Source organism: Aptenodytes patagonicus, chromosome 3, assembly GCF_965638725.1.
Source record: "Aptenodytes patagonicus chromosome 3, bAptPat1.pri.cur, whole genome shotgun sequence".
NCBI lineage: Eukaryota > Metazoa > Chordata > Aves > Sphenisciformes > Spheniscidae > Aptenodytes > Aptenodytes patagonicus.
The window spans coordinates 131728436-131741767 of NC_134951.1; the positions used below are offsets into that span (position 1 = coordinate 131728436).

Here is a 13332-nt window from a genome sequence, read left to right on the forward strand (position 1 = left end):
CCTGGCGCGGCGTGGGGGGCAAGCACGCACGTGGCCGTGGGCTTGAGCCACCCCCAGCGCCATCAGCCCGACCAGCCGCCGGCAACAGGCAGAAACATGTCCACAGACAGACAGGCATTAAAAAGATAAAGTAAAATAAAGTAAAATAAAATAAATAAAATAACATCATGTAAGAATTGATATTTAGACAAAAGAATGCTTAACATTTTAATATGTATTATCGCTATATCTATTAATGTGTTATATATTATATAATTATCTAAACATTAAATATTATGTATATTATGTTGTTATATTTATTATATGTTATAGGATGTCTAATTATATAACTAGTTTTTATATTATGTATATCTATATATGTATATTTTATATGTATTAAATATAAACAGATATGATGTATATAGTAGTATAAGCATAATAGAAATAATCTATGATCTACAATCTATTATATAATGCATATAATGTGATATACATTATATAACATACAGTACATTATACTATATGCTCTATATATTGTATATTAGTCATACATTAATATTTGTTTAATAGTATTGATATTGACTATATATTTATTAATTTTATCAAAATATGGATTACAGGTTACGCTTATACTATATATTACATATACATTATTTATGTATATATGCATATGCACACATACCTAGTGTATACTTTAGATATATGTGCACATTACTATATAAATTATAATCTTGTATGCATAATATATATATGCAGTACACTTTTATTAAAAAATTTATATAAGAAAAGTTATAGTTATATAAACCATTTCAGCAATGTATAAGATATATAATAGATTATATAATGAATATATAATACATGATACTATATATTGCATAATGCATATATAATATACATCACAGACTATTCAATGCACTATGTACACTACAGTCTATAATACTATAGATCCTAGATTATGCATAACATATATGTAAAATATGTTAGGTATGCATACATATGTCCACCTATACATATATATGTATGTATACATGTACATACAAAGTGCATTATATAATGCATACTCTATACTCCACAATACAGTCCTACACAGCTAATAAAATATTCTGTAAGACAATATTATTTCATTATCTGAATACTGATAATATATCAATAATGATATATAATGCATATATAATATTATGTACTGTATATAATGTATTAGAATATGCATTATAGAATAGGCAATCTATAATTTATAATATACATATTATATATTCTATAATATAATATACATTGATACATTATATATTATGTGTAATATACACTGTACTACATATTATGAAGTATACTTATAAGGATAAAAGGAATATAATTTTTATATTTTTGTTTAGAATTATAATTTATTACACATAATAAATTCTATATTTTGTGTGTGTGTGTGTATAATTAAAATAAAATTTTTCAGGTCAAAATCTAAGAAGTCCCCATCCCATACAGATGTTTGGCATTTTCCTCAGGTTTAGTGTTTTGGGGTTTTTTTTTCCCCTTTGAACTGTTATTGCAATACATTTAATTTACATATGAAAAACTGTAAAATTAGCAAATGAAATGATGACTTGGTTCCTTATCCTGATAAATAAAAAAAACCCATTCTGAAGTGAAGCTGAATTGTGTCATTCATCCCCCCCCCCCCCCCCCCCCGGCCGTTACCGCAGCCGCCCAGCCACCCAAACCCCCTCAGGACTTGGGGCGTTACCGTCCCAGAAGGCCGGTGCAGCACAGGCAGAGTCTTTGCTCCGCTTTAAATTACTTTCTGTGAATCAACTTCCCCATCACACGAGAAAAGGTTTAGAAAAGGTTTAAAAAATTAAGTTTGTCTAAAACTACCATGGTGCTCAGGCCACAGGTAAGGCACGTGGAGCGCAGGAGACAAGGCGGGGAACCGGTTGGGCTTTATGCTCCCTCGGCTTCAAAGCTGCAAGGGGGTTTTATTATTATTTAAAAATTGTGATTCTCTTCCAAAAGTAACAGGTGATTTAACTGGAGCTGGCAGACGGCTGTTAAAAATAATGTCCAAGTTACCGTAACGGGAGGATGTATTCCGGAAAGTGTCCCTGTGCTGGCTCCCCTCCGCCGGTGCAGGGCCACCTCTCCCCATGCCAGCGACGTCAACGCAGCCATGCCACCACCCTGCTGCAGCCACAGCGCGCGCCTCTGCCCAGTTTCAGTCTCTCCCTGCCTGTACTGATGGTAACGGCAAAATCAGAAGCTGGGGCCAGAATATTACCGGGATGCTTGTGCCTTTGCTAGACACTACGTATCTTTTCAGCTGTGCACTTAGATTAAATAAGATTTTTTTTTTTTTTTAAAAAAAGCCTGCCGGTGTGCTGCCCTGGAGCCTTTATCTGTAGGACAGCCCTGTGAAATGAAAGGCCGCGCCTGGCATGTCCGTCTTTCTGATTAACATATCAAATGTTTCCACGAGGCAGACCTTTGTTATGCGGATTGTAAACTAAATTTAATTAAAACCATTTAAAGCTGTAATGAGGCTTTTTATCTGCATAGAAGGATTTGAGATGTTTGAATGCAATGTACAAAATGTAGGCAGCCCGGGCACCCTGGTCCTTCCCCAAGGGGAGACGCCTGGGTGCCCCAGGTAACTCGCCGTACCACGCAGCTGCAATAGCCTCGCTGGCCCAAAACACCCGCCGGGACCCAGCACCCTCGCAGGCAGGCGACGGGACAGGCGGCATATCAGCACCACCGCCACGCAGCACCCTGTGGCACCCCGCAGCACCCCACATCACCCCACGGCACCCTGCATCACCCCACACCCCGCTGGGGACAGACGAGCAGAAACGCCTGTGGCTCCATGAGTGGTTTTCCACCCTGCCAGCTCATTAAAAGCGACGCGGGTTTTAAACAGGTTTGCATGGGGGGAGAGGTCTGAAATCGCAAGCAAAAGCCCGGTCCCAGGCCCATTTCTGGGCTCACCCTGGCCCCTGGGACACCTCCTCCCACCTGCCTGCCCAAGAAACAAACCAGATGATGCTCGGCAAGGCCAGGCAGCCTCCTGCCGCACAGCCAGCACCCAAAACCGCTGGCTGTGCCCAGCTGTGTTTCCCAGCAAGTCCTCCAAGCGAGGCAGCTGATGGATGCACCTACTGTATTGATGGCTGTGAGTGACCGTGTTGTTGATACCAAAATTGCTAAAAAAAATTACACTCGAGAAGTGGCATCACAGAGACTATTCCTCTGCTAGCGGTGGCGTTGGTGCTGACACCACCGACAGGAAAAGCCAGCTTCTCGCTAGCTCCGCGCCCACGGTTCAGTGATGGTGTTCGAGCTGCATTTTTCAGGACCCTGAAGGTTCCTGTAATTAATCTCCCTGGTTCCTTTCAGTTTGCAAACAATCCGTTTCAGACCATGTGTTCAGCTCTTTTTGTGCTGAGAGAGGAGGAAGGCTCCAGCAGGTTGCAAACCCGGCAAACATCCCTGCCCATGTGCACAGAGAGTGAGCAACCTCTGTACCTGTGCGCCAACAGCCTCCAAGAATCGGAAATCACGTCACATTTGGGGTAGGATCAGCATTTTCCGTGGTGCCCAAACCTGTTCCTGCTGGATGCACTGAGAGTCATCAGCAAATTGATTTGTTAGCTGACAGCAGGAGGCTTTGTTTGCACAGCGCTGGTCGGCCTGCACTGCCGGATGGCGAGAACATGGCACCGAAAAGGCAACACCTGCATTCCCAGAAGCTGCTGCGTGCGGCGTTGGTCGAGCTCCGGTTTCAGCTGCGTCGCCCAGCTCTTGGCGTATCCACCGAGCTAAAAGTGGGCCTGAGGGACTCACGGACACGGAGGTGGAGGCAGAGGAGAGCCAGGCTGAGGTCCTGCATCGGGGGCCCAGGCAGTGGGACAGCGCAGGGGAGGAGCAGCTCCACGCTGGGGCAAGCTGGTGAGGGGTGGGGACAGATCCCTCTCCAAAATATTGCCCAAAGGAGGCTTGCCGTGAGCGGGTCGCTTTGTAACCTGTGGTGGTGGGGCAATGCCCTTCACTGCTGGAGTCTCAAGAGACGTGAAAAGTTGATGCTCATCGCTCCCCGTAAAATCCCTCAGGCAGTTGGTGCCTCACACTTATAGTGACCTTCTCCCAAAGCTCTGCAGCGGTGCAGCCGATGAAAGGAGGGGTGCAGTCCAAATGGCCCAGCAGCTCGCTCTGCCAAGGCTGCTGTAGCCCAGTGACGCCAAAAGCAAGTCCCCTGTTTTACAGGGTGTTTGTGAACGGAGCCCAGTTTACAAAGTACTCCAGTTTCACCTCTCCTTACTCCTCCCCAAAATACGAGCCTCCACTAACCACGCTTTCCACCGCAATGTATGTTCCCATCAGCAGAAGATGCAAAAGTGTGGGTGCTGATGGCTACCCTGACAGTTCCCTACAAACCTGGGAAATTCTTCTGACCCCAACAGATTTTATCTGACTCCTACCGGAACAGGCATGAATTTACTTGACTATTGGGAAATCAATACCAATATGAAGCAGGTTTTTTTGTGGCCTGTCGATGCTACAGGCTTAGAGCAAAGATTTCAGCTGGGGCACTGCTGTGAAGATGTGGATGGAGCCTCTGGGCCTCTGAAGGATGCGCTGGGCATCGGTCTGGAAACAGTGTCCGGCAGCCCGAGAGGACTGCCACACTCATTGGCAAACTCCCCTCGGGGAGCTCCCGCTTTGTATGAGCGGAGAGACCGGCCTGCCCGGCCCACAGACAGCTGTGACACACCGGCTTGTGACAGCCCAGTATCTGGGGCTTTCCAAGGCCAGGGAAGCCGGGAAAAGCAAAACCACACTTCTTGCCAAGCATATTTTTCTGCCTGTATCTCTGAGGCTGTTGAGGCCATGTTCTCTTTTTCAGTGTATCAATTTACAGCTAAAACCACAGCTTCGCCTAGACCTGAAGTCAGTCCCCGTATAACGAAGTTGGTTTCCTAGGAATCAAGGCAGCAGGAGCGTACTAGCTTTGGTGCTTTCTAGCCTGACTGAACAAGGAGAGAAAAAAAAAATCTTTCTCTAGAAAGATTTTCTTTCTCTAGAAGCTTTGCTATATCAAAAAATATGCAGACATGTCCTGGGGAGCTTCCCTGCAGGAAGCTCCAGAAGGTCACCTGCTTTTCCCACGGCAAAGCAGCCGCGTCTCAGACAAGAGCCTTTATCTGAGTGAACGTGGCAGGAACAGGTTGGAAACCTCTTCCAGGGAGCAAAAGCCTCAAAGGCGTTATCATTCCCGAGACGGAGTGTGACAAAACACCCAAGCCGAGACCTCTCACCCCAGACTCGGCCCTTAACACACCAGTAGGTGACAAGGTATTTGCATTCATGGTTGCCAAGCAGATCTGCATGCCATGAAGTTAGCTCCGTGGCTTCTCCTGCTGGCAAAGGGAAAGATCATACAGCTGCGCTGCGACACCTGTGAGAGGGGTTTCACTGACCCAGCATACATCTTCCCCACTTACACTGATATTGTAACAATTTTTGCTAAAAAAATTAAGAAACTACTTTTTGACCAAACCCATGCAATTCCCACGTACAGACACAAGCCCCGTAGCACACTTGCACACATCAGGGCTGACGACCCCAAACCGCTGCTACTTAAAACGCTCCCAGGACCAGGCACGTCCTACGCAGAGCCCCGCCACGGGCTATGGAACACAGCCATCTCTCCCCTCGCAGGGTGAACCAGGGCACTTTGCACCTTGTTTTCCCCATGCCCCAGTCACTGCCCTGTGAGTTTTGTCATGCGTTGGTGTCTTCCCCTGTTCCAGAGGGGAGTCCTAGCACGCCTGGTTTGCCAAAAACCTGTCGTTATTGAAGGACGCTGTAGAAATCCCACCACAGGGCAGAGTGGGACTAGGCAGGATCAGGCTCTAGCCTTGAAACCAGGCATGCAAAAGCTCAGCCTTCCTTGCACCAGCCTCCACAGTTCATAGCGACAGCAGGATGCAGCTTTTCCACAGAGCCCCTTAACCCCGCATCTCGGAGTGTTGAGCACAAGGGAAAGCCACCCAAGCAAATACCACATCCTCTCACAGGCAAGGATTTCTCTAAGTTTTCCACTTCTCCTTCAAAGGTGCCCCCTCTCCTCACATTTTCCCCTGGAAGCTCTTCCACGGCTCTTCCCAACAGCCAGAAGCAGAGCACAGGGACAGCCTGTGCCTGGTGGCAGCTGCAGGCAGGGGCCAGGGCTCAGGCTCCAGACCGCAGCCGGTGCCCGCGGTGTGGGGCAGCAGCCCCAGCACACCCCTTCGCACAGCAGGACAACCTCCCCCAAGGACCGGGCACACCTCACCCTGCTCTTCTTCCCCCTTTAATTCCTTTTTAATTAATCTCATCAAAAGGTGCAGAGCAGGCACCGGGGCACCCTGCCAGCTGAAGTCCAGAGCCTGGCCCCAGCCCCTAGCCCCCCCCCCCCCCCGAGACCCCCAGGGCCAGCCCAGCAGGGAGAAGCAGGAGGCAGCAGGGGCACGCTTGAATTTGAAAATATTTTATTTGAATAGTAAATAATTATACAGTTGAAACAGTTCTATCGAAGCACTCTATAAATAGCTAACAGTTAAGAAAATAATGTGTGTAGAAAAAAGAGATTGCATCTAAAAGTAAGAGCTGTCAGTTGCACAGGATAAAATGGTTAAGATCATGTGTTATTCTAGGTATAAAAGTTAAAACCTTTTTAGCAGATCCCTTTAGAAAAAAAGATCTTCTAAAACGCACAGTGAAATGGCAGGCGGGGGAGACAAAAAAAGCGCATTAGAATATCTGCGATCAAATTATATCGATCTTCATAATTAATATAAATAAATAACGAATAAATAACATAATTACTCAAACCAACATATACAGATAGTCAACTCATGAGCTACCTTAGTAAGGGCAAAACGAACGAAAACATAAAAGTTGGCATGTCACAGTTAAGGCAGTTTCTACAGCATTTTCTGGAGACCATCAACAGCAGAGTCAAGGCATTTGTGGCTATACTAAAGGAAATTCTCATTTCTCCTCAAGCGGTTTGATCTGTTCACATTTATAAAAACCGAAACGAACGAACGAACGAAAAAAAGAGACCCCGGAAAGGTAAATGTAAAGCCAGATTCCAGCAGTTCGCAAGCCGTATTAAAGCTAATCGTGTGGCGAGTCCAAAGCGCAGCCTGCGGGACGCGCTCGGCCGCGGCGGGGCGGCCCCGGCACCGGCACCGGCGGGGGAGCGGGGCCGGGCCCCGGGAAGGCACGGGCGGCTCTAGCAGGCGGGGCGCAGCGGCACCTGGAGCAGGATGACCTGCCTGTTCTCGGAGGGGTGGCACTTGTTGATGTGCCGGGTGAGGCCGGGCGAGCTGTAGAAGGTGGCCGGGCAGTACTTGCAGGGGAAGACCTGGGCGGCGTGCAGGAGGCGGAGGTGCCGCTCCTGGCTGCTCTTGCTGGGGAAGGTCTCCCCGCAGACGGGGCAGAGGCGGCACTCGGCGGGCGGCGGCGCGGGCGGCTCCTCGGCGGCGGGCTCCGCGGCCGCGGCGGGGCCCGGGGCCGCGGCGGGGCCCGGGGCCGGGTGGCCCAGCAGGTGCTTGCGCAGGTAGGCCTGCCGGCGGAACCGCTTGGCGCAGCGGGGGCACTCGAAGAGCCCCTCCTCGGAGCCCGCCTCCGAGGCGCCGCCGGGGCTCGGCGTGTCCCGCTCGCTGCCGCTGCCGCCCGCCTCCTTCGGCGGCTCCTCCGCCGGCGCCCTGCCCGCCTCGGGGCCGCCCTTGGCGGCGGGCGGGCGCGGCTTGTGCCAGCGGCGGTGGGAGGCGAGGTTGGCGGGGCAGGAGAAGACCTTGTCGCACTCGGGGCAGCGGTACTCCACCCGGACGATGCGGGAGCAGCGGTGCTGCGCCAGCGCGAAGGGGTCCCCGTACTCCTCCTTGCAGAGCTGGCAGATGAACTCGCCCAGCGGCCGGGCGCAGCCGCCCCGCGCCTTGGCCGGCGCCTCCACCGGGCCCTCCTTGATGCGCAGCCCCAGCACGGGCGACGTGGTCACCTCGTCCTCGAAGGTCAGCTTGCGGATCGCCTTCGCCTTCTTACCCGACGGGGCCTTCTGCCGGCCGGGCTCCGCGGCGCCCGGCGGGCGCTTGGCGGGCGGCGGGCGGCCCGAGGCAGGCGGCGCGGCCGGGGCGGGCGGCGCGGGGGCTCCGCCGGGACCGGAACCGGTGCCGCCGGCGGCGTGGCCGGCGGGCGGCTCGGCGTGGCCGGCGGCGGCCCAGAGCTTGAGCTCGGCCGGGGCGAAGAGGAGCGGGTCCGTGGCGCCGGGCACGGCCGGGGCGGGGAAGGACTCGGCCGAGACGGGCGAGCCCAGGCTGAAGCCGCGCTCCAGGTACTTGTCCCTGCTGACGGGCCGCGTGGGGCTGTACAGCGCCTGCACGGCGGCATCGGGCGTCCCGAACGGCACCGGCGGCGAGTCCCGCGGCGGGGGCGGCGGCGGGGCGCCGCCGGCGGGGAGCGGCGGGCCGGCGGCGGCGGCCTCGCGGCAGCAGCGCGCCCGGTAGGAGACAGGGGTGGGCCGCCGGCTGCGCTTCACCAGGAAGCCCCGGGGCATCTTCGTGCCGCCTCCGCGCCGGCGGCGGCCGCGGCGCACGCTCCTCGCTCTGCCCGCGGCGCAGCCGCCGCCGCCTTTAAGCGGGCCGGGGCCATTGTTCGGGCCGGCGGCGGCGGGACGGGCCAATCAGCGGCGCCGCGGCGGGCGGCGGCGGCGGGCGGAGCGGGTGCACCTGAGCCCCCGCCCGCCCGCGCGGCCCCCGGCGGCGGCACACGCCCGGCCCCGCCTCCCGCACGCTCCGCGCCCCGCGCCGCCGCCGCCGCACGGCCCGGCACGCGCGGGCCTTTGTGTGCCGCCCCGGGGCGGGCGCGGCCTCCCCCGCCTGTGCCGGGACCGGCGAGCGCGGAGCGGGGGCCGGCGCTGCCCGGCGGGGACGGGGACGGGGACGGGCGGCAGCTCCGCGCCCCGCCTGCGGAGTTGCCCCCTCCGTTGTTTGAAGCCGGGACGGGCTCGGCCGCGGCAGCACCGCCAGCCCCCGGCCCGAGGAAAGTCCGGCACGGAGCAGCCGGCCGCTCTCAGACTGTTGGTGGGGGCCGGCCGGCACTAGGGGCGCGGGGAGAAGGAAACTTGGCGCGGGAGGAGGAGGAGGAGGAGAAAGTCGCTTTTGTGGCGGTTGCCGGCGGAGGAGAGGCCGCCCGCCGGGAGCGCCCCGCGCCGGGCGGAGGAGCGGCGGCCCCGCCGTCGGGGGGGTGCCGGCGCGGCCCGTTGGTGCGGCGGGTGGGTTTTGTCCGCCGCCGGCATCAGGTGCTAAATGAAGGCTCTAATCAAGTGGGGGAGAATAAAGAGCGGGCCTGCCGGCCAGCGTCCCGAGCCGCGCTCCGTCACCTTTGTGAAGGAAATCAACCCCGCGCTACTAAGGGGCGCCGCGGCCAATCTGGGCGAGCGGGGACGCGTGCTGCGGCCGGGCCGGGGGCGGCGGGCGGCGGCGCCGCGGCCCCCTCCCCGCAGCGGCGCGGGAGCGCGGTCGGGAGACCCCGCCAGCGGCCCCAGCACTGCCGCGGCCCGGCGGTAACCTGTTACGCGGCGCGCCCTCCGCCCGGGCCGCCGGCGCGGAGCTGCGCCTGCTGCGGGGACGGGGGGCCGCGGCACGCCCGCCCGCTCCCCCGTGCCGTCCGGCCGCGCTTCCCGCTCTCCCGCGGGTGTTGGGCCGGCGGCAGCCCCGAGCTCGGTCTGGCTCCCCGGAGCAGCCGCGCGGTTGGGGACGGCGGTAACGGAACGGCGCACGGGTTTCCGTCTGAAACGTTACGCGTTCGGTGCAAGGCGAAGCATCTGGCCTGCGGAGGACACCCCCATTCCCCATTTTCCCGCATGCCGCAATAGGGTGCAAAAGCAAGCGCACGCCCGCTCCCAGCGCAGCGGGCGGGCAGCGCCGCGGACAGACCCGCCGAGGATGCGCCCGGCGCTGCCCCGGGCGGCGTTTGCGGGGGTCGGGGGGGGGTCAGTGCCCGCTCCCGGGTGTGCGGGAGGGGCAGCGGCGCCGCGAGGGGCCGGTCTCGCCGGCCGGTCCCCGCCAGCGCGGCGGGGCCGCGGCAGGTGTAGCCGCCGGCGCCTGCAGCCGCTGCGGGGCGAGCACCGGGCCGCGGCCCCGCTCCCCCTTAACCCTTTGTCTGCGGCCCCAGCCCGCCCCGCGTCCCGGGGCTGCGCGGCGGCCCACGCGGGAATTTGCGCGGGGAGCTCCGCGCTGCGGCACGCGGCGGGGGCGGCCGGGCCGGGCCGCTCCGCGCGTCGCAGGTGGTGGCACGGCGTGGAGGGAGGGGGGGGGGAAGCGGGGCCGCCCCCCGCTGCGAGCAGCCGGCCGGCCCCAGGGTGCGTGCGCGCAGCGCCGGCCCTCCCCGCGGGTCCCGCGCGCCTTTGTGGGGGGCGGCGGGGCACGCGGGCGGCACGCGAGCGAGCGCCGGCCCCCCCGCGGCCGCGGCCCCCCCGCGCGGCCCCGCTCGCCGCCTTTGTGCACCTCATTAGCATAAAGCTGCGCGACCCTCGCGGCGGGCGGCACAAAGGGGCGCGGAGAGCCCGGGGCGGGGGGGGGGGAGCACCCGGCACCGGGGGCCGCCGCTCTCCCGGGCACCCCATCAGCGGGCCGGCCGGGCCGGGCCGCGGGGGGGGGGGGGGGGGTGGGGGGGACGGGGGTGTGGGGCCGCCCTGCCCGCGCAGCCCCCCCGCCCGCCCGGTGGGGCGGGCGTGCCGCGGGGCGGGGCGGCCCGCTGTGCATTAGCATACAGCTGCGGGCCCGCCGGGCACGCGCCACCGCCCCCCCGTCGGGGCTGCGCACCGAGAGCCGTGTCCCCGTCCCCGTCCCCATCCCCCCCCGCCCCGGGGCTGCACACCGAGAGCCCACCCCCATCCCTCGAGGCTGCACACCGAGACCCCCTTTTCCCCGTCGGGGCTGCACACCGAGACCCCCCCCCGGTCACCCCGGCGCGGCTTCGCGAAAGCGGGGGGGCGCTGCCAGGCAGAACCGGCGCTGCCATCTCACCTGCCGTCGGCGGGGGTCCGGCGCCGGCGATCCTGGCCGGGGCGTACATGGGCAGGTGGGAGCGGTGGCTGCGCAGGTAGCGGAGGACGGGCTCCCGCAGCGGCGGCGGGCAGGGGCTCTGCTCGTCGGGGTCCTCCGGGGCCGGCTCGGCGGCGGGGGTCAGCCCGGGCACCTGCAAGGCAGAGCCGTCAGACGGCCGTCCCGGCGGCGCCCCGGGAACCGTGCTCGCACGAGGACGCGCACCCGAGACGTTAAGTGGGGCGGCAGAGCCGGAAAAGGGCGTGAAAACGTCTCGGGGGCGAGACGCGTGTGGCAGCGGGAGGGCGCGGAGCGAGGCTCGCACCGGCGGCACCGGGCGCACCACGAGGCCAGGGGGGCTCCGGCGCAGCAGCCCCCCCCCCCCCCGGCCGGCAGCTGCCGCCCCCCCGGGGAAGGCAGGGCGCGGGGTGCCGGCGGGCACGGCCACCGGCGGGCACGGCCACCGGCTCTGCGGGCTTCCCGCTTAACCAGCGCTTCCACCCGAGAGCGTGGTCGCCGGGTCCGGCAGTTCTGGCGGCTAGCATTGCTCGGTTGTTTATCCCTCCAAAACGACCCGCGCTTGTCAGTGGCCACGCATGCAACATTTGCGTGGAACCGAACCAGTATCTTCGTGTGCAAGAACCTGCGGAAATGTCCGACCTTCTCAGACACGGCCTTGTCCGATACGTTTCTAGCGCTCACCGGAGGAAATTCCCCCCCGATGCCTAATTTACTAGCTGCTTTTAACTGACTTCTCAGAGAACCCCAGCTGCAATTTGAAAATCGGACCATTATTTCTTATTGAGGACAAGGGCCTTTTCTAGAAAATCTCGCGCTGCACATGTGTGCCCTCAGTTTGCTGTAATACTTCAACAGCTGATGTAGCTGCAAAAACCCAGCCCCGCCATCTGCATGTTTGCATAGCTGGAGCTCTGCATGTTGAAATAAACACGTTTGTGATTCTGCGAAAGGGTAAACATTCCCTGTGCCATCGCTCGGCTTTCAGCGACAGGCAGGAGTGTCCCGTGCAAGAGTCATGCATACATCAAGTGCAGTGTTGGGGTGACAATTTCAATACACAGGCTAAAAACGTAGTCCCTGTCCCACCTGTAACTGGCTTTTCTATGCATACATTACTGAACTACTAGTGAACATTTCCGTAAATATTATCCCTAAATGCATGAGACTGATTCCCAGTTTCTGTGGAAACTATAACCAGAAATGTCTGACTTCTGTGTATTTACACTCACAGTTCTTAAACATCTCTTTCAAAGGTGTATTTTTTCCTCATTTTTACGTTTCATTACTAGTTTATCTGCATGCTGAAGTGAGCTGGAATATGAGCAACAGGAAGCAAAAACAGTAGGTCTCTTGCTCCACATAGAAATACAGCCAGTCCCGAGGCATTTAAGATATGTTCCGTAAGTGCATGGCGCCTACTATGTATTTGGCAACGTGCCTAGAAGGAACACCCACGGAAAACTTATAAATGTGACGGTAAATATAGTTAAAATCACCGTGAAGAAAATCCAAATAAAAATAGAAAAAGTAAAGACAAATTTGCATTCAGATGCAGATACCATCATATATGTTCATGTAAGCAGTTCTGACTCGTAGAGGTGCTTTCAGTCCGTTCAGTGAGACTATTTTTGTGTGTCAGGACTACTGCAACAAGAACAGGGTAAGGCAAGCGAGTCTCTAATTTGTAGGACACCAATTCCCCTTTCTCTAAAGTTGTTCACACTTGGAGCATGTGAAATGTGGTTGAATGATGGAGAGAAAAACACTTCTCATCAGGCCTCCCATTCTGCACAGAATTTGTGTTCTTTTATAGACGTCTTCCAAGAGAATCTAAACTAAAACTGCACTGAGGCACTTTCTGTATCATGACAATAGGAGGAAAATTGCATCTAGCCCTTCTGGGAGGAGGCAGGGGTCGAGCATTTGTGTGGCTACAGCTGTGACATACGACAGCACGCCAGTTTGGGCCATGGAAATGGGTGGGCTGCAGCCTACGCAACGTCCCTTCCTTTTGTCACCCTGCCTCCATTTACAGTTGATTCTGTTTTCCGCAGTTAAAAACTCTGTGAGTGAGTACTTAAAAAGTATTGCCGTCGCACAGAATTCCATTGCGTTAAACACAAACAAAAGCAGCGTGAGGAGAGAGAGGGTAAATTGGTCCCAAGTAGCGGGGTTGGAAGTACCAAGATCCAGACTGCAAATTATGTTTGAGATCAGCCAGAAATTCATCAGGGGGTGGGGGAGGCAGTTCTTG

The 13332-nt window shown here is 57.0% G+C and overlaps 2 protein-coding genes across 2 annotated transcripts in view; both read right to left on the minus strand.

Annotated features, from left to right (window-relative positions):
- CFAP61 (cilia and flagella associated protein 61) overlaps positions 1-13332 on the minus strand; it is a 125561-nt gene that overhangs the window by 2343 nt on the left and 109886 nt on the right. The window contains exon 26 of the mRNA XM_076335266.1: positions 11040-11211. Coding sequence (XP_076191381.1) covers positions 11040-11211 — 172 coding nt within the window. The remainder of the gene's footprint in view (positions 1-11039; positions 11212-13332) is intronic.
- INSM1 (INSM transcriptional repressor 1) lies at positions 6478-8661 on the minus strand. Its single transcript, XM_076335267.1, is given in 2 exon segments — positions 6478-8607; positions 8610-8661. Coding segments are annotated over 2 exon segments (1416 nt in total). The 3' UTR covers positions 6478-7243.